General features: G+C 37.4%; 2 protein-coding genes across 2 annotated transcripts in view; one reads left to right on the top strand and one right to left on the bottom strand.

Moving 5' to 3' along the window:
- The first annotated feature begins 998 nt into the window (after positions 1–998).
- On the top strand, positions 999–5,279 carry LOC104213946 (uncharacterized). The gene is made up of 4 exons (XM_009763515.2): positions 999–1,413; positions 3,530–3,625; positions 4,006–4,143; positions 5,091–5,279. The coding sequence occupies exons 1-4, from the start codon at positions 1,183–1,185 to the stop codon at positions 5,130–5,132; spliced, it is 507 nt and encodes a 168-aa protein (XP_009761817.1). The 5' UTR covers positions 999–1,182; the 3' UTR covers positions 5,133–5,279.
- A 268-nt stretch (positions 5,280–5,547) lies between these two features.
- Positions 5,548–26,175, bottom strand: part of LOC104213947 (DExH-box ATP-dependent RNA helicase DExH11) — a 34,528-nt gene continuing 13,900 nt past the window's right edge. The window contains exons 6-23 of the mRNA XM_070168424.1: positions 25,805–26,016; positions 25,549–25,656; positions 25,130–25,231; positions 24,733–24,933; positions 24,521–24,631; positions 16,410–16,477; positions 15,841–16,228; positions 15,403–15,558; positions 15,187–15,297; positions 14,140–14,193; positions 11,804–12,061; positions 10,727–10,836; positions 10,088–10,241; positions 8,858–9,314; positions 8,128–8,342; positions 7,766–8,004; positions 6,310–6,436; positions 5,548–6,132 (exon numbers count right to left, since the gene is read on the bottom strand). Coding sequence (XP_070024525.1) covers positions 5,920–6,132; positions 6,310–6,436; positions 7,766–8,004; positions 8,128–8,342; positions 8,858–9,314; positions 10,088–10,241; positions 10,727–10,836; positions 11,804–12,061; positions 14,140–14,193; positions 15,187–15,297; positions 15,403–15,558; positions 15,841–16,228; positions 16,410–16,477; positions 24,521–24,631; positions 24,733–24,933; positions 25,130–25,231; positions 25,549–25,656; positions 25,805–26,016 — 3,284 coding nt within the window. The 3' untranslated portion in view covers positions 5,548–5,919. The remainder of the gene's footprint in view (positions 6,133–6,309; positions 6,437–7,765; positions 8,005–8,127; positions 8,343–8,857; positions 9,315–10,087; positions 10,242–10,726; positions 10,837–11,803; positions 12,062–14,139; positions 14,194–15,186; positions 15,298–15,402; positions 15,559–15,840; positions 16,229–16,409; positions 16,478–24,520; positions 24,632–24,732; positions 24,934–25,129; positions 25,232–25,548; positions 25,657–25,804; positions 26,017–26,175) is intronic.

The raw sequence follows: 26,175 nt of genomic DNA, 5'->3' as shown, positions 1-26,175 counted from the left end.
TCTTGTATAATCTGTACACGCAAAAAATTAGACACTACATAAATTACCTCCTTTATGTGATATTAAAGTATAAAACATCACCACCACTCTTTTTTTTAATGAGCCTGTAAATTCGAATTAGTAGGAGTAATAAATATGAATATCAAATCGTAATAAAAGAAAGAAGAAAGAGAGACCGTCAAGTTTTAATGAAATCCACCCATCTTTCACAAAAATATGTCGAGGCAGTTCACACAACCACTCGATTGTCTCTCTTGAAAGAGACTTCACAACAGCTTTTTGTGATGAATGGATAAGGCTCATCAGATATTTTTCTAAGATTAAAAAAGCATCTAGTACTACTAATACCTTTTTCTTTTTGCATGTCATATTGAACTCAGTTATATATTATAGCTTAAATTTGCTACGTATAATAAGCTCTACAATAATTATTTGACACTAATCGTCGATATTATTCCAACGATAAAAATATTACTAATGCAATTTTTATAAGAAATCAAAGTTTATTTAAAGGCAGCCTGGTGTACGAAGCATCCCGTAAGTCCTGCATTCATAGAGGATACGGGGAAAGGTCGCACTCAAAGGCAGTGGTGGAAGCAGTATTTCCGCTAAAGGAGTTCAAAAAAAAAGTTGAAAAAGATTATAACTAGTGGGAATTGAACCTACGACCAAAAGTTTTGAACCCCCTTGACCACTTAGCTATGCTTTTGGGCTGTGTCAAGGGGATTCAAACCTTAATATATAGATATAAAAAACAAATTTTACCTTATATATACAGTGTAATTTTTTGGTGAAGGGGGTTCGAGTGAACCCTTTGTGCTCCTCTAAACCCGCCACTGCTCAAAGGGTGTGACGTAACTTATAAATAATACAAAGATAATTTTATTGTTGTTCCAAGTCTTTCTTAATCAAAGTTTATTTAATTATTTAAATTATAAATGTCGTCATTGACATTTTTACTCTAATCAATTTATAAAATCTTGCATACACCACCAACCATGAAAGGACATAAAGTAGTGGAGAGAAATAGTTACTACTATGAGTTAATAAGGGTTGTGACAAATTTCCAAACTTGACAAAATATCTTTAGGGAAATATCTACCCAAAGATATCTAAATACTTTGATTTTGGAAAACATTTTTTAAAGAAATAAAGGAGAAGAAAAGAAAGCAAGAAGAAGAAATGGAGGGCAATGGAAAAATTAGGCCAAATAGAAGTGATGTGCATGTGTCAAAGGAGGAAGAAGCAAAGATAGAGGAAGCAACAAGAGAGTATTTTGATGGGATAACACCAAAAAGACACACTAAGCCACAACGTAGTGACTATTCTTCTTCTTATACTGATGATATTCCTTCAGATGATAGTAATATTCCTGAACTCCTTGAATTCCAACGTCTAGAGAATGATCCTCAGGTATATATCTTTCTTCTTCCTTTTCTTGATTTTTTTCTGCATAAACTAAAAATAGTATAATATATGTATAACAGTATATATTCAGCAGGGGCATACGTAGCACTAAGGTAAAGGGTTCAACCCATAACCTTTGATGTGCAGCATAAATTTATGTTTAAAAGTCTATTAAAATTGTAACAAATAGTAGTTTTGAACCCATAATTTTTTTTAAAATATAGTGGGTTCAACGCTAAAAATCTTAAAGGTTAAACCCGTGAAGTTTAAATCCTGAATCCGCCTCTAATACGAAATGTATAATTGATATATACTGACTAGAAAAAATAATAGTGAATCTCGCTGGCTATTTGCGGAGTGGGATTTAGAATTTTATAATATGGGTGCATCACTGAAAAAATGATAAAATGAAAGTATTATTTAGCAATTCATCCATGCTCCTCTAAATAACTTAGCATTTAACCAAATGCACCATTTAGTCTTTTTGGAGCATGGGTGCATGTAGAAAATGTTAGATTAATTTTAAAAAATATGTACATAAAATACCTAGTTTGGCGGAAAGACCATGGGCTCATGCACCCCGGTATATTGGTCTATAAATTCGCCCATGGGCGAAGCCACATGCTTGTAAGGGTGGTCATCGTCAAAAAATTACAGTGCGTGTATAGGTAAATTATTACGTTTTAGAGGTATATAACACATATTGAACACCCTTTGTCGGAAATTTTTTTTCCACTTCTTTAAAATTTGAACACCCTTGGGGAAATTCCTAGCTTCGCCGTTGAATTCCTCCGTGGCTATTTGTATAAATATCCCAAATATTGGGTTTTTTTCTCCCAAGTAGTTAACAAGATAGGATCTTTTTAACGATTTAAATGCTAGTAAAAAATGTAAAAGAACTTTTAGTGCTGGAGAAATCTTTTGTTGTTATTGTTCTTTTAGTTATGTAATTTCGGAATAAGACATGCTTAAATAGTGACATGAATAGTAAGGATTCTTATAGTTGGCCTCGATTAGCTTGGGATTGAGGCGTATGTAGTTGTTATTTTAGCTAAAAAAGACTAGGAAAGGCTCGACCTCAAATCGAACTCGTATGATCCATGACTGTCCTGGGTTTTATTTGATCCATTTGAATCACACCCATGCCGAATCCAATGGCTACAAATAACACTTCTTCACGACACTATTTTACACACCTCTTTTTCTGTGTTGCATCGAAAAGTACATATGCATTAAGTTCGATAAGGAAAATAGTGTTGGATCATGAGGGTCTACGATATGATACTAAAGTATGAGTCCCGGAGACATATGCTAACCCATGTGTAGGAAACAAGAAATATTATATTATGTAAAAAAATTCAGGAGGTTACAAACCTTACACTACTATCAATCGAATTATGATACATTCATGTGATATCCACCATCTTTTTTTGGGGGGCAAAACATGGGATAAAATCTTTTTTTTTTCCTTCTCTTTGTGTGGACTAAGATACATTCATGTGATATCTACCATCTTAACTTGTTTCAGTTTTTAGGGTCTGCCCACCAAAAAAGAAAGAATAGGAAAAAGAAAAAGGACTATAATAGTAGTAGTAGTATCTGGGAAGTACCAAGTTGATTCAGATGATCTGTAAGACAGTTAACATACTTGGATCAAGATTCAAGATCATCTCTTCAATTATAGTAGAGTTATTCATGATAATCATCCCGCGTTGACGCAGAGTTCGGGGAAGGCCACATCTAAAGGGGCGTGATGTAGGCAGCTTGCCCTGATGCAAGCATTAGCGGCTGATTCCACTACTCGAAACCTATACGTCACACGGAGATAATTTACCGTTGCTGCAAAGCTCCCCTTCGAAAAGGGCAGTCCGGTGCACAAAGCATCCTGCATTCATGCAGGGCCCAGGAAAGAGCCGCACCCTCTAGGGATGTGATGTAGACAACCTATCCTAATGCAAATATTAGCGGTTACTTCCACGGCTCGAAAACTTATAATGGAACACCACTGTTATAAAAAAGAATGTTATCTCTTTCAATTATTCAATGCAAAAGAAAACTTAGCTTCAGAGAGTTAACACAATTTTAAAGTATGAAGTTCTGTTTTGCTTTTTTTGGTTTGCAGAAACTGGTTTACAGTGGAAACAGCCAAGTGACGGAGGAATTTGTGGAGACAGAGTATTACAAGGATCTCAATGGCATTGACAAGCAGCACCACACGGTTCTACTCTAATTTAACACTCCTATTACCAAATCTTCCAATTATTGTTTTGATCTAAATTGTTCGGATCCTTTAAAAATGTTGCCACACTCATGTGAGATTAGAGGTAGCGCCAAGATTTGAAGCTTATAGGTTCAGGATTCTAGTTCTTTTAAGTTACTGGGTTCTAACTTTATAATTTGTGTGTATTCAATGAATTTCTTAAGACAAATATAAGGTTTGCACCAAAGTTACTGGGTTCGGCTGAACCTGTAGCCGAAGGCTAGCTCCGTTTTCCTATGTGGGATCCTTCAAAAATTGTGCATTTTTAAAGAATCCGACAACATAGTTTTTTGGTTAAAAAAAAAAGGTTAATGAAGTAGTGTTTTTGTAAAATCCAGACAGGAACAGGATTTATCAAAGTGGAGAATGCAAAGGGGAACACTTTCAATATAGGAGCTGATTCTGCTACTGATTCATACCATGCTTACAAAGGGAATCCAGCTACTAATGACTGGATTCCATCTGCTGTTGATGCGGTAATGCCCAAATGCATCTTTTTGTAGAATTTTTAAAAATATATATATTTTTTGTTGCATAAAAATAAGATAAACAGTAGTAAGATAAGGGGGCGAATTTTAAAAAGTCAATTATTATAACCCGATAAAGAAAGATTAGGGATACATAAGAGTGAACTAAGTCAAATAATACACTGCTTATAGGAATGTTACTTTATGATATCCTTAGCTCTCTTACATACATGAGATTGTAACTCAGACACACTTGATTCAGTTATTGCTGGTTGGATTTGAATATGCTCTCTAGTTATCTAATCTCTTTTCTTTTCCCCGCCTCCCGTGGAAAAAGAAGTACAAAGAAAGCTAATTCGAAGTTGAAGGTGCTCATCCAATCATTATATATTTGTAATTTCATACGTAAAGAGGAAGATTAAAACCTCACTAATCTTCTTATCTTAGGGTCTTCATTCACTTTTCTCTAACTTTCCCTACTTTTAGAAAAGAAAAAGAAAGATATTAAGAACAGAAACAATCTTTCTCTCCTCCCAGAGACGGATGTAGCATTATGGTACCGGGTTTAGATTAACCCGATACTTTCGACACAAAGCATAAATTTGTGTACAATTTTACTAAAATTGCAATAAAATACGACCCAATAAGTTTAAATATATAATAAGTTTGGTATGAAAAACCTTAATAGTTTAACTCATAAAATTTAAATTCTGAATGCGTCTGTCTTCACCTAGTTGAGTTTGTCAAAGATAGCCCTGAGTCAACCTGGATGAAAGAGAGAGGCTTAACTATGCTTTCAGCTAACTAGAATAGAATGGATATAGAAGATTCACAAAGACATTAGTGACTAATTGGCATTGGAACATATATTACTGATTGGGAAAATATCATTTACTCTTTAAATATGGAAATTCTTAATATTTAATATCTGATTGCTTTTTATTTTGGTGAATCAGGTTAATTTTATCTCGGACAAACCAAGCAGAAGTGATAACTGAAATCAGGTCCTGATAAATGCAGCATCTGGATATTGCAGACTCCTGCTGCTTATTTTGTATTTCTGTGAAGCCTTGCTTCTATGTGTCTCTCGTGTTTGGTTGTATTTGAATAACCTACTATATAAATTCTTTCAAACGTTTTTCCAAGCCACTGCTCCTACTTTCCATTTCTTGTTATTTCCAGCAAGCAGACTAGTCACAATAGAACGACAGAAATTGATCATAAAAGATGACCAAGGGTATATGGTTAAGATTTGGATCCTTCTACCCTTACCCCGAAGCGTAAGGTTCAAGCTATGAAACGAAAGACTTCTTGGGAGGGAGCGTTTTATCCGCTTTGTCGGCTTACCTGGCATGAATCCTTATTAGTTTGACCAATTTGATTCGGATACGAGATAGTTAAAGAAAACAAACATAAGAAAGAAAGATCACCAGCTCAACAGCTTGCTTAGCATCAATCACATTCAAGAGCTGGTTAACCTTCATAATGAATTCTGTCATTCAACTTTTTTAATTGATAAACCTGAACCCAAAACTCAAAAGTTACATCTGATTTTACAAGAATATGATACAGTAAATCTCAAAGTTCTTGTGTTTCTCTGAGCTAACAACGGCATATTTTGCCGATTGGTAATGTACATATGAACGACTGGAAATTCTGTACACATTTGCCCAAGTGTAGCGAATCCTTGCTCAAGTCCACACCTTGGCTAAAGTATCTTAGTGTACAACAAGCACTCAGCGATTTCTTTGGGATTGCACTTGAAATCAAGGCCTTCTGACCTTATCAAACCCCAGTAATGTACAAGCTAGCTGCAAACACGATGTCACGCTTGATCACATTAGAAGCAGTTTCCATTTTCTTGTACAATGCAGAGTTACCCATAATTGCTGCAGCATTTCTAAATTCCCGACATGTCTCGTCCAATCTGACAATAGTCCGTACTATTAAACCTTCAGGGACATCAGTAAGTTCACAGATTTCAGCAAATGGGGTGCCCTGCAAGAGAAGCAGAATTAGAAACAACCCTCACAGGAGAATTGAAGATTGAGCAAGGGATAGGATATTGTGATATATCAGTCATACGCACCCACACATAGACCTGTGGGTTTGGGGTGAGGTGAGAGAGAGAGAGAGAGAGAGAGAGAGAGAGAGAGAGAGAGAGAGAGAGAGAACCTTTGCCCATTCATATACCACTTCAACCAAACCAAACTTAAGATTTTCTTGGGCATACTCCTGCGGATCGATTGGTAGCTTAAACTGAGCCTGAAGCTCCCCAAGTCTTATTGCAGTTTCGTATAATCTGAAATGTCACGATAATGACTGTCATTGAGAAAAAGGGAAACACGAAAAATAGCCTAGGGGGCCGAGAGAATACAGATAAAGTTTCAGATCATGGTATTCATGAGACAATACCAACAGAATGCACATCAGAATGATTTAAAACAATTAGAAGGTAGAAATGAAGCTAATCAGAACGAAATCACCATAAAACTAGAGTTACAAGTCAAATGAAGACAACACAGAGACTTGAGAGAGTGTAAGCAGGAGATAACATGACTTCAGAAATAAAGGAGAATCAATGGTCGCACATCGTTTAAATAGTAACGGCCTATAAAAGCAGATCTGACAGACACAATTTTGCGGATAATCTGAAGCTGTGTAAAACTCTATCTTCTGTTGACCAGTAACTCTTTTACCGAAGGAAAGTAGGATAATTTTTCAGTCAAAAGATGTTCCACTAACAAACAGCAATGAGGTCTTAAACCACTACATGTTTGATCTGTAAATCTGACCAAATCCCATCCTTTTTAAATTTCTTTTCATAAAGGAAAAGCAGAACACATGCTGAAGATATAAGAGAATAGGCAGCCTGCTAGAACAACCTCTTCAACCCAAAAATTGTATTCACTCCAACAAAGAAGAATACACTAAATGCATAGCACAACTCACTCTCCATCCCTACCTTCATGGCACCCACCTAATTCTATCAAGAAAGAGGTGCCACAACTCTTTGACCTGTAACATTATAATATGTATATCTTTGGATGTGCAATTCCGTAAAATTTTCACAGGTGACATATTTCACTTGATATATTTTATTCCAATTACCGAGATAAAACCAAGTTAGTAGCTAGTAAATTGTCCATACAGCTTGCATATGCAATTCTGTGAAACATGAGAACATATTTAAATGATATGTTTTATCCTCATTCAAATAAAGGGAAAAAAACACGGTGTATCCCAATCATACAGATAAAACCAAGTTAGTACCCCAAATTGAACCCACAAAGCAGTGAAATAGTACACCCTATCTGATTTCATATTGTCTGACAATTATCTCATCAATTAACTTTGACGAGTTTTCTACCATTAAACCTAATGTATGAGAAGGAAAAATCCTAGACTGTCTGTTAAGATCAATCATTAGAGAAACATTAAGAAAAAACCACATGGCCCTGATTTACAGGTTTGATCGCTCAATCATTCATACACCACAAGCACAGAATCTTATCTAAAACTCTTCACAAAAAAAGAATCTTATCAAAAGACCAAAACTATCAATATCAATTCAATACATATATCGCCATGATGAGAATATCAAACTAAACATTTTCAAAAGAAAAATAACCTTTTTTTAGCCAGAGAAAGCTTTGGCGTGAGAAAGGATTCAGAAGTCTCCTTCTGCTGAAACACAAAGGAAGACATGATAGCCACTGCCTCTTCTGGTTCCAGGTCATCTAGTTGATTCTCAAATAAACATTCGGTGCATATCAACTCCTCTCCGGAATTCATTTCGCAAGCAACACGACCTTTGATTTGAACTACAAGGTCAGCATCTATACAGCCAATTTCTTTAAGCACATCTATCTGTGAATAAGTGTAAAAGAGGATGTTTACGATCCTTTCCTCTGCAAGAATTTATTGGCACTAAAAGGATCACCAAATTCTTATGATGATGATGGGTTCCATACAACAACAACAACAACATACCCGACCCTGAAAATCTGGCATCTGCTGAAGTGCCTCATCTGACATTTGAAACTTCAAATGATTCACTTCCTCATGGTGCCGCTTCAATTCTCTAGCTAATTTCATGTGCTCCTCCAATTTAATACAACCATGACACTTATTTTGTGCCATTTTTTGCAAGAGATTATTCCATTTGTAGTATGCTTCCACAAGATTCACGTCTTTCAACTTCAGATCTGGCATAGAATCTTCGTTAGAGAATGAAATATAGAGAACCTCACATAACTAAAAAGTCATCATTAATAGTAGTAATTCCCACTATATATCCAAGTCTAGAACTTTCCCAAGTTCATACGGTGTATACTTGTTAAGTAAAATTTAATAGTATTACTGTGAAAACACTGTCGTGGATGGAAACGTCATTCATAGAAAAAATTTCTTTTCCCCATTACCAACTATTATAGAATTGCAACTATTATGCAATTTATGGAGTCAAATGGTGATATAAGAAAATCTAATGTCGGGAAACTGTTGAAATTAATACCCTTATCTAAAATTGTGTGTTAGCTAGTCCTTAGATATCAGTGGATACACTGCTTATATGACAATAGAATTATTGGTGGTAAGAGAAGGCCTAAACAAGTTTAGCTGCCTGTCAAATAATATTCATGCTAGGATAAAACAACAATCTAAAACTATATATACTATCAGTACATCAGTACATCTGACCATTCAAATAATCCTGACATACCTTTAATCGGATCTAAGGCTGGAGGATACTTATTTCCTTCAGATTTCAGACCCAGCAGCTGTTGTATAGTGTTTGAGTAGGCCCCAGCACTAACATCTTCAAGAAGCCGAACTTGGTCTATCTTAATTTTTTTAACACATATATACAAGAAATCCTTGTTTTCAACTCCTCGAACCTCATAATTCATCCCAGCAGCATTACCGCGGTGAGGCAATTTAATGTTGATAATGCCAGATCCCTTCCGGGAGGAGACTGACGAGCAATACTCATCCTCATAACCCCGTCTTGATTTAGGCACTAATACCTGAAATTCAGGATTTTTTTGGTCTTTTCTGTCACTTATATCTGACGAAGCTTGCAGAGTTGAAGGCAACTCAGGAGTCAGAACTAAAACTATATACTGTCTGTTGTTAGAGGAAGGTGTCTTCACCACAACGCCTAGCAAGTGATCTTGACCCTGGAAGTAGTTAAGGGAGAGAAAAACATTAGCACCTTTTTGTAGTTGTCACATGAATCTCTTTAATGGAAATATGAACTGTAAGTCAGAAATGCAATATCCAAGTAACCACATGCAAGGGCAAAAGTAGACAGGATTATGATACTTCTATGATGAAAAATGGATCAGAACAAACTGCAAAAGGAATTGGAACACTTTCAGTTTCCAAAACAGTGATCTCAAACTGCAGAAGGTTCTATGCAAGGAGGCCCAGTTACAGCATATCAACCATTTTTTGCCAGTGCAAATTCCTTAAAGGCATTTAACGCTTTGACCTACATCTTCCTTTGCTGGTTTATTAATACCATATTTGGTTAAATCTGAATCTTTGCTTGCTAATATCATTGATGGCATTCATGTGTTTATGCACACTGAAAATTATGATGTGACTCTCTGTTGCAGGGGGCTAAGATCATGGAACTAAAGAACCTTTGCCATGTAAATTTCCAGATCATACCAGATAACTCAACCCTATTGTGTCTCAAACGACAAACTATTGAGTATTAGCAAGAAGCGAGAGCAAATGGAGCAAATAATTAATATAGAGGCAGCTAATTTCGGATTGATGCTAAGTTATTATTGTTATTGTATGCCCGATAGCTCTCAATTTCTTGATCTTGAAGACGAAAAGAGGCTACTGGTTCAAAAGAAAATATCAAATTACCAAAGAGCCTTAAAAATCATATTTCACCAGCCTAATGCCTATTTAGTGAAAAGAATGTAGTAAAACTTACTGATTGTGATTTTACAACCACTGCTCTCCCAGGAGAAAGATACTGCTGAGAAGCTGGCGACTGCATTACTGCCTCTGCTATTTGGTGGCTATATTTTTCTGCCTCCAAGAACATGTCATAGTAGTCCTCAATTGCTGGTTCACCCTTTATGCATCTATATTAGACAAATCGTATTTAGTTTACTACGCATTTAAATATCACAAATGATGTAAGAGTCTTCCCGGAAGGTAGCATTTAGAAGATATAGGTTTTCATAGAAGCAAGCATTTCAGACAGGGTAGCTTTATAAAATTAAGCAATTAAGAGCACTACCAAAAAGGAAGGATTCTCAAGATAAAGAAGTACATTTATGTCTGTGCTTCTCTAGTGTTTTGCACGCACGTCTCTCTCTCTTTACCTCTGTGAGTGTGTCTGTAAGAGAGAGAGAGAGAGAGAGAGAGAGAGAGAGAGAGTAACTTATAAGTAACTTAATGTGTGATAACTTGAGAAAATCACACATTAATGCAGTGAAGCACAAAATACAGACAAGAAAGCACATATAAGTAGCTTAATGTGTGATAAATGCATGTCGAAAAATTAATCTGACAAGACAATTATCGCAGCAAGCGCAGATACCATAATTGTTTTAGCTGTGCTTACTCAACGGATTTTGTTGGCTGAGCAAGCTTTCGCATCAAGAGTTGTTGCTGCTCAGGTAGTTTCTTCTGAGCATGAAATTCAGCAAAACTTCTTTTCAGCATGTCCTCGACCTGCAAAGTTGTAAAATGTACATCAGCAGGAGAAATCTGCGGGATGAGCAAAAGTGGGGAGTGAAGAATTAATCAATCCATGTAATGGAACACATCAGTACCATAAATCATGTCACCGGTAAGCATCATTACTCTCAAACTATTATGAGATCTAATGACATTATGCTTCTCAATAATATTGTTGGAACAAATCAGCCGTCTTTTGCAATAAGATAAAAGAAAAGGTCATGTTAGAGGTACACGCTATACTTTTACCCTCTGTGAAATGTCTTTTCTGATAATCTTTTCTTATTGTTTATCTAAAACAAAAGGAAACAGGAAAGAAAAAAAAAATTGAATTTCTTAAGAGATTCTTGAGACATTTAGACTTATTGTATTCATAAACCATGAGCTTATCTGCTAAAGTATCGAACTTAAACAATGTTTTACAGGTGAAGTAAAGAGACTTGCAAATAGTCCAACTCGCTACTATATACAAGCTCCATGAGAGCAACACATGAGAACAGCAATGATGTAATACAAGAACAGACTAGTTCCATAATCATTTAAAACTAAATTGCAAGAAAAATGAACTGTCAGAAATAGAATATTGAAGTAAATGCTGTGTGGACTATATAAGATCAGCTGTTTTTCTCTTCTTTCCTAATTTCCTAAAGATTCTTGAGGCATTTAGACTTATTGTATTCATAAACCATGAACTTCTCTGCTAGAGTATCGAACTTAAACAATGTTTTACAGGTGAAGTAAAGAGACTTGCAAATAGTCCAACTCGCTACTATATACAAGCTCCAGGCGACCAACACATGAGAACAGCAATGATGTAATACAAGAACAGACTAGTTCCATAATCATATAAAACTAAACTGCAAGGAAAATGAACTGTCAGAAACAGAAGATTGAAGTAGATGCTGTGTGGACTATTTAAGAACAGCTGTTTTCTCTTCTTTCATTAGTCAAAACTACGTACCTTCAGTTCTTCAACCCGAAGTAGATGCAAAATCATGATGTAGGTCAGTCGAAACTGAGATTCAAGCCTAGTTGCAGTACCAACTATTACATGCTTCAAATCATTCTCGTAAGGGATCTCATCACGGCACATCACCACAACTGTGCCAGTTTTATCAAGCCCTCTCCTTCCAGCACGTCCAGCCATCTGAGTGTACTCTCCAGGAAGTAGCTGCCTAAATTCCTTGCCATCAAACTTTCTTAAAGAATCAAAAACAACCTGCCAAAATTAAGCCAATTAAAACTTTTCAGCAATAGACTGTTTATATAGAGAGATGCTTAACAGATCCTAACATAAGTAACTGCAAATATCGACAGGAAAACCAAAGAAATTCTGCAATCTAAAATGGTACTCTGCATTAATACGGACAAGTGATCAAGGATTAGAGGACATAGGAAGTTTGAAAATCAAGGAAAATATGCAGGTAAGAAATTTAAAGGCAAAAGTGACAAAAATACAGAAAGCAAACCTGTTAAAAGCTATATAAAGAATTAAAAACATTATCATGTTTGATACAGAAAATTCAGGATCTCATCAAGAATGATTTTCTTCAATAAACTATCAGATATAGTAATCAGGAAACCTATTACCTAAAGTTACTTCAGTGGGATCAATTGATCCCACCAGAAGAAGTAAACAGCTCAAAGTTTTCTTGACCTTTTCTCCTCGTACTATCATTTTCTAATATATTAGTACAATATAAAAGGTAAGTTGGGCTCATCTTACTCTTTAAAAAAAAAAAAGTTGTGAATCTATAAAAGGTAAGTTGGGCTCATCGTATTCTTTAAAAAGATCAATTTAAAGTTGTGAATCTTACTATAAAGCCAATTACTAAGTAAATATTCAGTACTAACAACTAACATCACAATCCAATCATTTACCACCTATGGAGATGAGACAACTTAATTTGATAAAGGGAGCAAGTGCATAGGGTCAGAACTAACTAATATTGTATTTGATAAAAATAGTAATCCAAGAGGTTTGCGGAGCACAACAGAAATCCAAATTTTATGGCAAGAATCATCATCGTGACAGATCCACCCTTGAAGTTGCATAGTAGATTGATGTATCACTAATTGAGAGGCAGAAGCGTAAAGAAAATCGGCCTTGGGCCTAACTCAACCCCAAAAGCTAGCTCATAGAGTAAGGATTTACAAAGACCATATAAGGAGACCACACAATTTCCTCAACCAACGTGGGACACTTAACGCTCCCTCCCCAAGCACAGCTAGGGTTGGACATCTGGTGCGTGGACAATATAATATGGGCCCAACATTGGCAAAGCCATACATAGTGATGGATCTGGCATGATACCATGTGAAGTGAAATGGACCTTGTGTTTAACTCCACCCCAAAAGCTAACTTTTTTATTTTAGAAAGCAACCACAAAAGCTAACTCATGAGGTGAGAATTGTCCAAGACCATATAAAGAGACAATAGCTCATTTCCTCAACAAGTGTGGGAGACTTAGCACCCCATCCTCCTGCACGCTCAAGACTGGACATTTGGAGTGTGGACAACATAATATGGGGGCCCAACTAGGATAGACTAAGGATATAGATGGGTTTGGCTTTGATAAAATTGGACCTTGGGCCTAGCTCAAATTGATATTCAAATTGAACAAGACAGAAGAAAATCACCCCTTCAAGATGAGTCATTTATTGTGAATCAAAGGATAGTCAATTCCATGGCAAGCAATCTTGGAAAATACCCACCAATCTTAGACTATAACCCTAAGATTGTCCATAACATCTGTCTCCTTCTTCTGGTCTTTTCTTCGTAAAAAAATGTGTATACTATGTGCTTTTGGCATACTTGAATGAAAAACAACACAGAAATTTATGTGATTCTTCTACCTTTCTTCTCTGCTTTCCTCCATTTTCTTCGCTTTCTTAGTTCTTTACCTCTCAGCTCATTCCTCACTGTTGCATTCTGTCAGCCCCTGAATGGCACTAAATACTACTATTTCCCAGGCATATCTGCCCCATATTAGCTCGGTTGGCCTCTCTCATTTATGTTCTTTAGGTTCTCCATATATTTGCAGAGTAATCACTGTTTCTTAATGTGTTTCGATGCTGATGCTTAAAGATGCTGCATCAGTTTTTAAAGTTCTCATTAAAGACTTCAACTCTTAGCAATAAATAAATGAGCAAAATCCTTCTACAACATTAAATGGAAACAGAACTCAAGACAGGGTATAACAAGGCTCTTGTCAGTTATCATATAGGTGAATTTTTTTAATGTTTTACGAGAAAAACTACACTCAGCAACATGAACACTGCAAACAATGAACTTACCGTCCTAGCTGGAGCATTAACTCCCATTGCAAATGTCTCTGTTGAGAACAGAACCTAAGAACCAAAGAATCAAATGAACAAATTAGTCCTTCGCAAGAAAAACTCACCAAAAGACAAAATGTTGATTACAAATGAGTCACAAATTCTCTAAATGAGGTTAAAGAAACTTAAGCAATAGTGGCCGAAGTAGATAACTTAGTTTTTGATAACCGTAGTGTCCATGCCAGCTTACGCGCACCTCAACTAATTCCACGGATACTACTACCTTCCACCAACAACAGACACCAGGTAACTATGTCCACCAAGGCTTGGACAGATGGTAAGAAATCACCTTGAGTTTTTTCCTCCGCTGAAATTTGACCCTGAGACCTCATAGTTCTTAACCCACTTCATTGACCACTAGGCTACACCCTTGGGTGCGGTCAAAGTAGATAACTTGAAAATGAAAAATCCAAAGCCCAACTTCATTCCAGAATTTCACCATTTAACTGATAAATCATTTCATTATAACTTTTTCCCTTTATTTATTTAGTTTATTTTTTACTTGAAAAAGAACACAACATTATATCACTAAATCCTAAGCCATACTTCCGAAACCAAGAATCATTGGGTCCTTCAAAATATCTTAATTGGATCCAAAATTATTAAATGACTTTCCCCAGGATCTTAAAAAGTTATTTCAGTATAATATCCTTCTAGTACATGCTATCAGTGCTAGTATATTCTAACATGACCAAATGCTAATTGCTGTATGTTATAAAGATCTGATATTAATTTTTTATTCATTTCATTAAGTTCTAATGTAAATTCTGTATGTATGTATCCATAATGTAATGAAGTATATAAGCATGTCTATACATATGACAAGTGCTCAAGCATAAATATAGGCGATGCTTAATGCAGAATAATATTTGAAATGAAATAAGTAACAAAATACAGAGAGGTCCTAACGAGGTGGGCATCTTTGTGGAACAATGTACCCGTTTGGTGCATAAGTTTCAAAACCTTAGATGCCCTATTCTAAAACAACCGGGCATGTGACATTACCTTAACCAAACCTCGACAAAAAAGCATTTCTACAACTTCCTTGACAATTGGGAGAAGCCCTGCATGATGCACAGCAATACCTCTATGGAGAAGGCTCTGAATTCTGACAATCTGTAGATTACATGACCATCAATAAGACACTGTTCTAGATTTTAGCAGGGACCAAGAACCGCAAGGTCAACCAAGTTAACAAATGCAGATAATTAGGTAGGACACCTGCGGTAAGTTTCTGTCAGATCCCTTAAGCCTCGAAAATGCTTTATCACAGAATATCCTAATTTCACTTTTCTCAGAGCTACTTGTGAGATCAGTACCAGGGATGTTATCAGCTGATTTGTCACATCGATTCTTCGAAAAACAAAATATAACCACCTGAAATCACAATTTCATGACAAATATTAGGCTTTAAATACATGATAAGCTATTATCAACCTGTAAAAGGAAAATGGTTCTGTTGAACTGTTTTAAAGAAAAGGAAAAAAAATAAAACAGAGAACGAGATATCAAGAGACTAAATACCAACAGCAAAACACTGCTACGTGCTACTTTCTTCAGGACATGCTAATAGTAATGCTAACTATACCATGAACGGGCTGTGGGAGGAAGATATACAAGGAACCATGCATGTTTAAAAAAAGATGATTTTTTACATACAGGTAACAGCGATTTCTTCAAGAGTTTGTTAATCAGTGTCAACCACAAAGACGCCTCTGATCTCCTTAAGCCCATATTGTTCTGTCCAAAGCCATTGCTTTGGGTTCCCCAACCAGTACCAAAATTCCCTGATTTTTGGGGACCAGAATGCTTGTGTTGCTTCCCCTGAGAAGAGCTATCACGCCTCTGTCCTCGAGCCTTATCAGCAGCTGTTGAAGACCCAGGATGCAAGCTGGTGCCACCAGAGACAGAACTAGTGGTTTTCTTCTTATGTACATCTTTGGCTGCTTTAAATCCCTGAGGCAGAAACTCTTCGTTCTCACATACTTTGTAAAACTCCCCAGAATAGAAGAGACAATGCTCCAATGGGACCGGTCGTTTGGTCGTCCTGATAGAAAAGGTCATAGAAGAAAAAAGAAACCAAATCAAAAGAAACGATCTATGGATATATTATGACGATAAAAGCTCCTATCTTGCTTCCTGAATCATAATACGCCCCAGGAAATTTCAAGAAACAAAGTCATATAACTTCATAGTTTTGAATTATAATTAAAGAAAGCACAACTAACCCAGTCACACGAATTTGCTTTTGTTTTGTTCGACCAATCCAGTCTGCAAATTCAATTGTGTTTGGTACCTGCAATGGAAAAATGAAACATCTCTTACATGCCCTCCTAGCGCAAGCTCAAGCATTTGCTTTTCTAGTTCATAATTAGAGACCAATACTGGGGCTAACGTCTCTTCCCACTGAAGCACATATTTATGTCATCCCAACTTGAGAGCTCCTTTTGACAGGTTTTACTAACCTATTACATGGCAACTGCAGTAGGTTAGCATTTTTTCCACTTTTGGTTTCCTCCAAACACTCATGCTATGTCATAAAAGGTCGGGACCTTTCATGATAGCAATCAACCTCTTCACTGCCAGCAATTTCCACGCTGACAAGTCAGAGAAACCCTGTCTCCATACATCTACCATTACCAGCTTGGTTTCCTACAGGCAACAATCCTATGGACCAGGTGAATGACAATTTGCGAGTCCCGACCCATTGCCAATCCAAGAAATCCAGTTTCCATTGATTTCAAGTTGTATCCTAAATCCTAATATGATTCATTCTGTTTCGTTTTCTCATTTCGCTTTTTCATTTGCATTTATTTTATTTTTTTGTCTAGTTTTCTTAAGTTTCCATTAGATTACTGAAAACCCATACAAATGAGGTAACTGAAAGCTTTTTGTGTAAACAAAAGATAGGCACAATGCCAACCTACTACAACCATGCAATAGGTTGGTGAAGCCATTTTTAAAAAGGAAAGAGTGGGTTCCCACTCCTACGGAAAGTAAGATATCTTTGATATAGTTGTCTTTTTACAGCTTGTTTGTATTGTATCATATTGTTAATTTAAATACAATGTTTGTTTTGATTGTTACTTAAATTTTATTGTATCGCATCGTTAAATCCGTCGTTACGTAGCGATGAAAAGTGTTATTTTATGGAACGATCGATTTGGTGTGGTTGTATCGTTACCTTATTTTTTTCTCTCATCTTGCCCTCCTTATTATTAAATAATTCTATTTTATCCTTTACCCAACCTATTTATGTAATAATTCTGTCTCGTGTCTTATTTTATCTTTTTAGTATTGCAAGTTTATTCTTCATATTGTCGGTGCATGACATCATGAAACAACGACAGACACTATAATATATCCAAATATTGTATACATCAAAACGATACAGTGCAATACAATACAATACTACACGATACGTTATGAAACGATACATAACAACCATCCAAACAAGTTGTTAGTTGAAATGGTCCAAATTTTAAAACAGTAGTCTAGACAGCATGTCATCCCTCTTTTTACTTAAATTGATCTGACAGGGGGTTTACTGAAAGCCACCTCAAGATGAAAAGAGGGTCAGACATGAATTAGACGACATATCAAATGCAGCAAAAATATTTCCAATAATGACGCATCAAAAAAGAGTTTTTGGAATAATATCTGCCATAGTGCCATCTGACCTTTAGCTCACTACTTTTATTTCTATTTTGGTCCCTTTCTAAGAGGAGAGAGGGCTCAAATAGAGAAACCTTAAATTTTTGGCCAACAAACACATTGTTTACAAGCCACAGATAATTTCATGTTCACTACAAATTTGAAGATGTTTTATTTTTTTCTTCTTCTTGGCGGCACCAAAAGGCTTTAACATTTGTGGACAAGATTTGGTGAAAGAAGAAATCAGCATACTACTTCCAGACTTAAGAAATTTCAAAAGTTCCATCCTGGTTTCCTATGTTTCCTCAGCAGTACATTGTATCAAGCAACTGCGTTCGGACCAACAACCAAGCCTCATTATGTTGTTGTATCCAGTGTATGCAAAACTGATCAAATAATGAGTGTCAAAAGTGTTAGAGATAGCTATGTAATTGTCCCACATTGGAATAGGAGTAGTATCCCCTTTGTATAGAGTAGCTATAAATAGCACCTCTTGTATTGCATCACACACAATATATCAATATATATCATATTTTCTCTCGTGCCTTCTCACATGGTATCACAACTATCGTGAGAGATTTATCGCTGTGCATAAATTCCAGCGATTCCGGGAAGTAAAATCAGTCACCGGAACCCTTTTTTCCGGCGACTTTCAAAGTTGTTTTGCGTCTGCTTTGTCTCGCGGTCAGTGTTGTGCACAAAATCCAACACTACCACAAGAGTAGTAACTGTCCGGCGACCAAATCCCAGTTAAAATATCCGGCGGTACTGTAGCTGTCTAAAGAAAATTTTCCGACGAAGTTCCAACGTTGCGTGGGCCACCTTCCGGCCATTTTTTGGCGACGACTCTTCAAGACAGATTGTTTCCCTTGCAATTCCGAGCCTACCCATCCAGGTTACACCAAATTCCGACCACTTTTTTATTTTTCCGGCGTGAATAGTGATTTCAAAAAAAAAGGTGGATTTCCGGCCATTTTTTGAAAAAGTTCCTTCAGAACAGTTGGGTCTTCTGGTAATTCCGATCCTACCCCTACTATTTTTATTTCATTCCGACCACTTTGAATATTTTTCGGCTGCAACAGTAACTTTCCAACTGCTACAGTAGTTTCCTATTCTGGTTCAGTGTTCCTTACTCTATTTTCAGTGGATTACAGTTGATTATTTCTCTTATTTGGTAATAATTTACAAGATGTCTTTGGGAATTGATGTTTTTGGGTCTAAAAGCATGAGTTCTGGAAACTCTAATGTTATGATTACCTCGGAACCTTTAATGGGAGGTTCAAACTACTTAGCTTGGGCTTCATCTGTCGAGTTGTGGTGTAAAGGTCAAGGTGTGCAAGATCATCTGATTAAACAGTCTAGCGAAGGAGATGAAAAGGCGATAGCGCTTTGGGCAAAAATTGATGCTCAATTATGTAGCATCTTGTGGCGTTCTATTGATTCTAAGTTGATGCCTTTGTTTCGGCCATTCCAGACATGTTATTTGGTTTGGGCAAAGGCTCGTACGTTATACACTAATGATATATCTCGCTTCTATGATGTGATATCACGGATGACAAACTTAAAGAAGCAAGAATTAGATATGTCTACTTACTTGGGTCAGGTACAGGCAGTCATGGAGGAATTTGAGACATTGATGTCAGTTTCTGCTAGTGTGTCAAAACAACAAGAGCAGCGACAGAAAATGTTTCTAGTTCTTACACTCGCTGGACTTCCTCATGATCTTGATTCAGTACGAGACCAGATTTTGGCGAGTCCGACTGTCCCTACAGTTGATGAATTATTCTCTCGATTACTTCGCCTTGCTGCAGCACCAAGTCACCCAGTGATTTCATCACAGATACTTGATTCCTCTGTTCTTGCATCCCAGACAGTGGATGTTCGGGCATCTCAAGCTATGGAGAATAGACGAGGAGGCGGTCGTTTTGGGAGATCTAGACCCAAGTGTTCTTATTGTCACAAACTTGGACACACTCGCGAAATGTGTTATTCCTTAAATGGTCGTCCACCCAAAAATGCCTATGTTGCTCAGAGCGAGACTACAGGTAACCAGGGCTTTTCTGTATCTAAAGAAGAATATAATGAGCTCCTTCAGTATCGAGCAAGTAAGCAAATATCTCCACAAGTAGCCTCAGTTGCCCAGACTGATACTCCTATTGCTGGTATTCTTTGCTTGTGTTTCCCAATCTAGTACTCTTGGACCATGGGTCATGGACTCAGGCGCTTCTGATCATATCTCTGGTAATAAATCACTTTTGTCAAATATTGTATATTCACAGTCTCTTCCTACTGTTACTTTAGCCAATGGATGTCAAACTAAGGCACAAGGAGTTGGACAAGCCAACCCATTGTCTTCTATCACCCTAGACTCCGTTCTTTATGTTCCTGGTTGTCCTTTTAGTCTTGCATTTGTTAGTCGTTTGACTCGTGCCCTCAATTGTGGTATATATTTTATTGATGATTCTTTTATTATGCAGGACCGCAGTACGGGACGGACAATTGGTACAGGTCGTGAATCAGAAGGTCTTTACTACCTTAACTCGCTCAGTCCTTCCACAACATGTCTAGTTACAGATCCTCCAGATCTAATCCACAGACGTTTAGGACATCCGAGTTTATCCAAACTTCAAAAGATGGTGCCTAGTTTATCCAGTTTGTCTAGATTAGATTGTGAGTCGTGTCAGCTTGGGAAACATACCCGAGCTTCCTTTACGCGTAGTGTTGAGAGTCATGCAGAGTCTGTTTTCTCCTTGGTTCATTCTGATATATGGGGTCCTAGTAGAGTCAGTTCAACCTTGGGATTTCGTTATTTTGTTAGCTTTATTGATGATTACTCAAGATGTACTTGGCTTTTCTTAATGAAAGATCGTTCTGAGTTATTCTCTATATTCCAGAGTTTTTGTGCTGAAATCAAAAACCAATTTGGTGTCTCTATCCGCATTTTTCGCAGTGATAATGCCTTAGAATATGTATCTTCTCAGTTTCAGCAGTTTATGTCTTCTCATGGAATTATTCATCAGACATCTTGTCCTTATACCCCTCAGCAAAATGGGGTTGCAGAAAGAAAGAATAGGCACCTTATTGAGACTGCTCGCACACTTCTAATTGAGTCTCGTGTTCCGCTGCGTTTTTGGGGCGATGCAGTTCTCACAGCTTGTTATTTGATTAATAGGATGCCTTCATCTCCCATCAAGGGTCAGATTCCACATTCAATATTGTTTCCCCAGTCAGCCTTATACCCTCTTCCACCTCGGGTTTTTGGGAGCACATGTTTTGTTCATAACTTAGCCCCGGGGAAAGATAAGTTAGCTCCTCGTGCTCTCAAGTGTGTCTTCCTTGGTTATTCTCGTGTTCAGAAGGGATATCGTTGTTATTCACCTGATCTTCATAGGTACCTTATGTCAGCTGACGTCACATTTTTCGAGTCTAAACCTTTCTTCACAACTGATGTCACTTCTGCTGACCACCATGACATATCTGAGGTCTTACCTATACCGACTTTTGAGGAGTTTAGTAATCCTCCTCCACCTTCAACCACAGAGGTTTCACCCATACCAACTTTTGAGGAGTCCAGTGTTATCCCTCCTAGTTCCCCAGCCATAGGAACACCACTCTTGACTTATCATCATCGTTTGCGCCCTACATCAGGCCCATCTGGTTCTCGTCCTGCACCTGACACGGCTCCTACTGCGGATCCTGCTCCTAGTACACCGATTGCACTTCGAAAAGGTATACGGACCACACTAAACCCTAATCCTCATTATGTTGGTTTGAGTTATCATCGTCTGTCATCTCCCCATTATGCTTTTATATCTTCATTGTCCTCGGTTTCCATCCCTAAGTCTACAGGTGAAGCATTGTCTCATCCAGGATGGCGACAGGCTATGAGTGACGAGATGTCTGCTTTACATACAAGTGGTACATGGGAGCTTGTTCCTCTTCCTTCAGGTAAATCTACCGTTGGTTGTCGTTGGGTTTATGCAGTCAAAGTTGGTCCCGATGGCCAGATTGATCGACTTAAGGCACGTCTTGTTGCCAAAGGATACACTCAAATATTTGGGCTAGATTACAGTGATACCTTCTCTCCAGTGGCTAAAGTGGCATCAGTTCGCCTTTTTCTATCCATGGCTGCAGTTCGTCATTGGCCCCTCTATCAGTTGGACATTAAGAATGTCTTTCTTCATGGTGATCTTGAGGATGAGGTTTATATGGAGCAACCACCTGGTTTTATTGCTCAGGGGGAGTCTCGTGGCCTTGTATGTCGCTTGCGTCGGTCACTTTATGGTCTAAAGCAGTCTCCTCGAGCCTGGTTTGGTAAGTTCAGCACGGTTATCCAGGAGTTTGGCATGACTCGTAGTGAAGCTGATCACTCTGTGTTTTATTGCCACTCTGCTTCAAGTCTATGTATTTATCTGGTAGTCTATGTTGATGATATTGTTATTACGGGCAATGATCAGGATGGTATTACTAATCTGAAGCAGCATCTCTTCCAGCACTTTCAAACTAAGGATCTAGGCAGATTGAAGTACTTTCTAGGTATTGAGGTTGCTCAATCTAGCTCAGGTATTGTTATTTCTCAAAGGAAATATGTGTTAGACATTCTTGAGGAAACAGGGATGACAGGTTGCAGACCTGTTGACACGCCGATGGATCCGAATTCTAAACTTCTGCCTGAACAGGGGGAGCGGCTTAGCGATCCTGCAAGCTATAGGCGGCTGGTTGGTAAATTAAATTATCTCACAGTGACTAGGCCCGACATTTCTTATCCTGTGAGTGTTGTAAGTCAATTTATGAATTCTCCCTGTGATAGTCATTGGGATGCAGTTGTCCGCATTATCCGGTATATAAAATCGGCTCCAGGTAAAGGATTACTGTTTGAGGATCGAGGTCATGAGCAGATCGTTGGGTACTCGGATGCTGATTGGGCAGGATCACCTTCTGATAGACGTTCTACGTCTGGATATTGTGTTTTAGTAGGAGGAAATTTGGTGTCCTGGAAAAGTAAGAAACAGAATGTAGTTGCTCGGTCTAGTGCAGAAGCAGAATACCGAGCAATGGCTATGGCAACATGTGAACTAGTCTGGACCAAACAATTGCTCAAGGAGTTGAAATTTGGTGAAATCAGTCGGATGGAACTTGTGTGCGATAATCAAGCTGCACTTCATATTGCATCAAATCCGGTGTTTCATGAGAGAACTAAACACATTGAGATTGATTGTCACTTCGTCAGAGAAAAGATACTCTCAGGAGATATTACTACGAAGTTTGTGAGATCGAATGATCAACTTGCAGATATTTTCACCAAGTCCCTCACTAGTCCTCGCATTGATTATATATGTAACAAGCTCGGTACATATGATTTATATGCTCCGGCTTGAGGGGGAGTGTTAGAGATAGCTATGTAATTGTCCCACATTGGAATAGGAGTAGTATCCCCTTTGTATAGAGTAGCTATAAATAGCACCTCTTGTATTGCATCACACACAATATATCAATATATATCATATTTTCTCCCGTGTCTTCTCACAAAAAGAAAGATGGTCCATGCCACAGAAATGATGGCTAATCAACTCTTTTAAAATGCAACAATCGCATGACTTTGATAACCAAAAAAGTTTTTCACATAGTAAATATGGGCGGCCTCAATCCATAACACCCTAGAATAGTAATTTACATAAAGTATAACCAGAGATGCATCCACATGAACTGGTTTACTGTTATCTGTTGACCCTCTGAAAACATTATGCTTTTTAGACAAATTAGTAATCAAGATCAGATCAAGCAAATGCCAAATGCTACCTTCTCTTAGATAAGCTGAGTGTAAAACGTTCGAAAGGGCAGTACCGTACGTATAAGTGCTCCATAGTGACTGCATGTATAATTATACTTTGTAAAGTGCGCATATAAAAAGATGCAGGCGAAAGACATTTGTCTCAGACATTCGCATAAATCTTTCTCCCGTGTCTCTATTTCTCATATGTTGATGCCGATTGGGCAGAGTTCTCTTCTAATAGACAGTTTACTGTTGGATATTGTGTTCTAGACTTCTAGTTGGGGACAATTTAGTACCATGAAAAGCAAAAAACAAAGTGAGGTTACAACTACAAGACCCGGTGCCAAAGCTGAATATCAAGCAATCGCAGCAGCAACTTGTGAACTCATACGGATCAAACAACTACCGAAGAAAAAGCTCAAGGAAACCACTCAGATGTAACTTGCTTGTGATGATCAAGCTGCACTTCGTATTGCATCAAATCCGGAGTTTCAAGAGATGATCAAGTACATACAAACTGACTAGCACTTGGTCAAAGAAAGGATACTCTCAAGACACATCATCACAAGATTCTAAAGCCACAAGATCATACAAACATATTTACCAAGTCCATCCTCGAATTAGTTACATTAGAAAGCTCGACACATTCGACAAGTATGCACCGGCTGCAGGGAGAATGTTAGATTGAATAAGTGTAATTAGTTAGAAGGTGTACTACTGTACATATCAATATCCCACGTTGATCAAATGTGAAGTTATACATAGTAAAGTGTGTATAGAACAAATGTAGGCATTATATATCTGCCTCATGCATTCTCACACATCTTTCTATTGTGTCCTCAGTTCTCACACCTTCATTAAGAGTACTGAACCTAAAGCACAAAATAAAGTGATTAAAATATCAGGACCTACCGTAGCTGAAAGGAGGACAAAGTTGATATGTCTTGGGAGCATAATGATAACTTCTTCCCAAACAACACCTCTTTCAACATCATTGACATAATGCACTTCATCAAATATAACCTATACTCACAAAAAAAATGTAACCAACCAAATAATCTCAAGTACTGGAAAGATTGTAGAAATCAAACGAGTAGAACAAAAGTATTTAATCACATTTTTACCCATTCTATATCACGAATCATATCAGCCCCTCTGTAAAGCATTGACCTTAATATCTCAGTCGTCATTATAAGACAAGATGCCTCAGGTCTCAAACTTATATCACCCGTGAGAAGGCCAACATCAAATTTCCCACAAAAATCCCTGTATTTTTGATTGCTAATTGTTTTGATTGGAGCTGTATATACAGCCCTGGTACAGTGCTGCAGCACACAATTAAACAAGACAAATTGGGAGTAAGTAAAGACATGAAAATCTGGACAGAATTTACACAAAAAATTGTAAAAGAACTTATAACTAAGGAGAAGTAAATACTACAAGACATTTTAGTCATAAGCGTAGAAGAATTTTATACTTTAGATATCAGTATAAAATTCCTGATATCAGGAGAAGTCATACTTTAGCTGCCAAAGCAAATGCATATTCTGCGACAACAGTCTTCCCAGCAGATGTGTGAGCAGCAACAAAGACAGAGTTCCCCTTTTCAAGATGATAGATGGCCTGCAATTAATGCAATGAGAAGGACCACAATATTTTGACAGCTTGATAGGCATATATATGCCTGAAATGAAAAGGGAAAAAAACAACAAATAGCTTCAAGTTAATAAAAAAACAAAAAGAACTCAACCTATTATGTTCAAAAATAGCACTTAGCCCTTCTTGCCAATGGAAATCATTTGGCTAAAATAAACATAGCTACCATGATCAAAAGCATGTACTTTTCCAACAATTTCAAAGGACATGAGATCAAAATAAAGCAGGCTTAGGCCAAGTTCCATACAAGAACTGAGAACACTACACAGACCATAAATTTATACCTCCTTTTGAAAGGGGTCGAGTTCAAATGGGAAAGTCAGAGCCATATCTGGAATTAGCTCATGAAATCGTTCTACAATGATTTTACTGCCACCAGTAACAGCCCATCCCTGCACCAGATACATTGAGGAAAAGCATGAGCAGAAGGATCACTATACTAGATGCACTGGTTGAAATGGAGAACTCCTCTTTTACTTATTAAAAAAAAAAAGACATAGAGAACTCCTCTGTTAAACGGGGAAATGTGCGAAGGATTACCTCATTCTCTTGACGTGCACCATCTTTATCCTCATCCAATCTTGATGATGATCCTTGTGCTTCAACAGACAAAATCTCATCCAAGACAGATATCTCAGTGTCTAAAGCCTCATCAGCCACTTCGGACTTCTTTACTTCAGCTTCAACCTGAAGTGGCTCTGGCGTGACAGATGTCAATTCTTCTGCTTCAGATTGCAATTCAGACGCATGACCTATATGAGAGGAATAAAATTAGTTCTGAAAAAGAGACAAATATTAGCTTGTTTTCCATTTCTCTACAACCCAAAACTAAGAATACAGCAAGATGGAGCACTATGATGAAAATCGTCCATAGTTGCTTTCCGTTCACGATAAGAAAAATCTTTCAGAAT

Source organism: Nicotiana sylvestris, chromosome 2 (genome assembly GCF_000393655.2).
Source record: "Nicotiana sylvestris chromosome 2, ASM39365v2, whole genome shotgun sequence".
Taxonomy (NCBI): domain Eukaryota; kingdom Viridiplantae; phylum Streptophyta; class Magnoliopsida; order Solanales; family Solanaceae; genus Nicotiana; species Nicotiana sylvestris.
This window is presented reverse-complemented; position numbering and strand designations above follow the sequence as displayed.

Coding starts and splice junctions, on each gene's coding strand:
- LOC104213946 (XM_009763515.2), top strand. CDS start 1,183: ATGGAGGGCAATGGAAAAATTAGGCCAAATAGAAGTGATGTGCATGTG. Junction 1,414..3,529: donor GTCTAGAGAATGATCCTCAG/GTATATATCTTT, acceptor TTTGGTTTGCAG/AAACTGGTTTACAGTGGAAA. Junction 4,144..5,090: donor TTCCATCTGCTGTTGATGCG/GTAATGCCCAAA, acceptor TTGGTGAATCAG/GTTAATTTTATCTCGGACAA.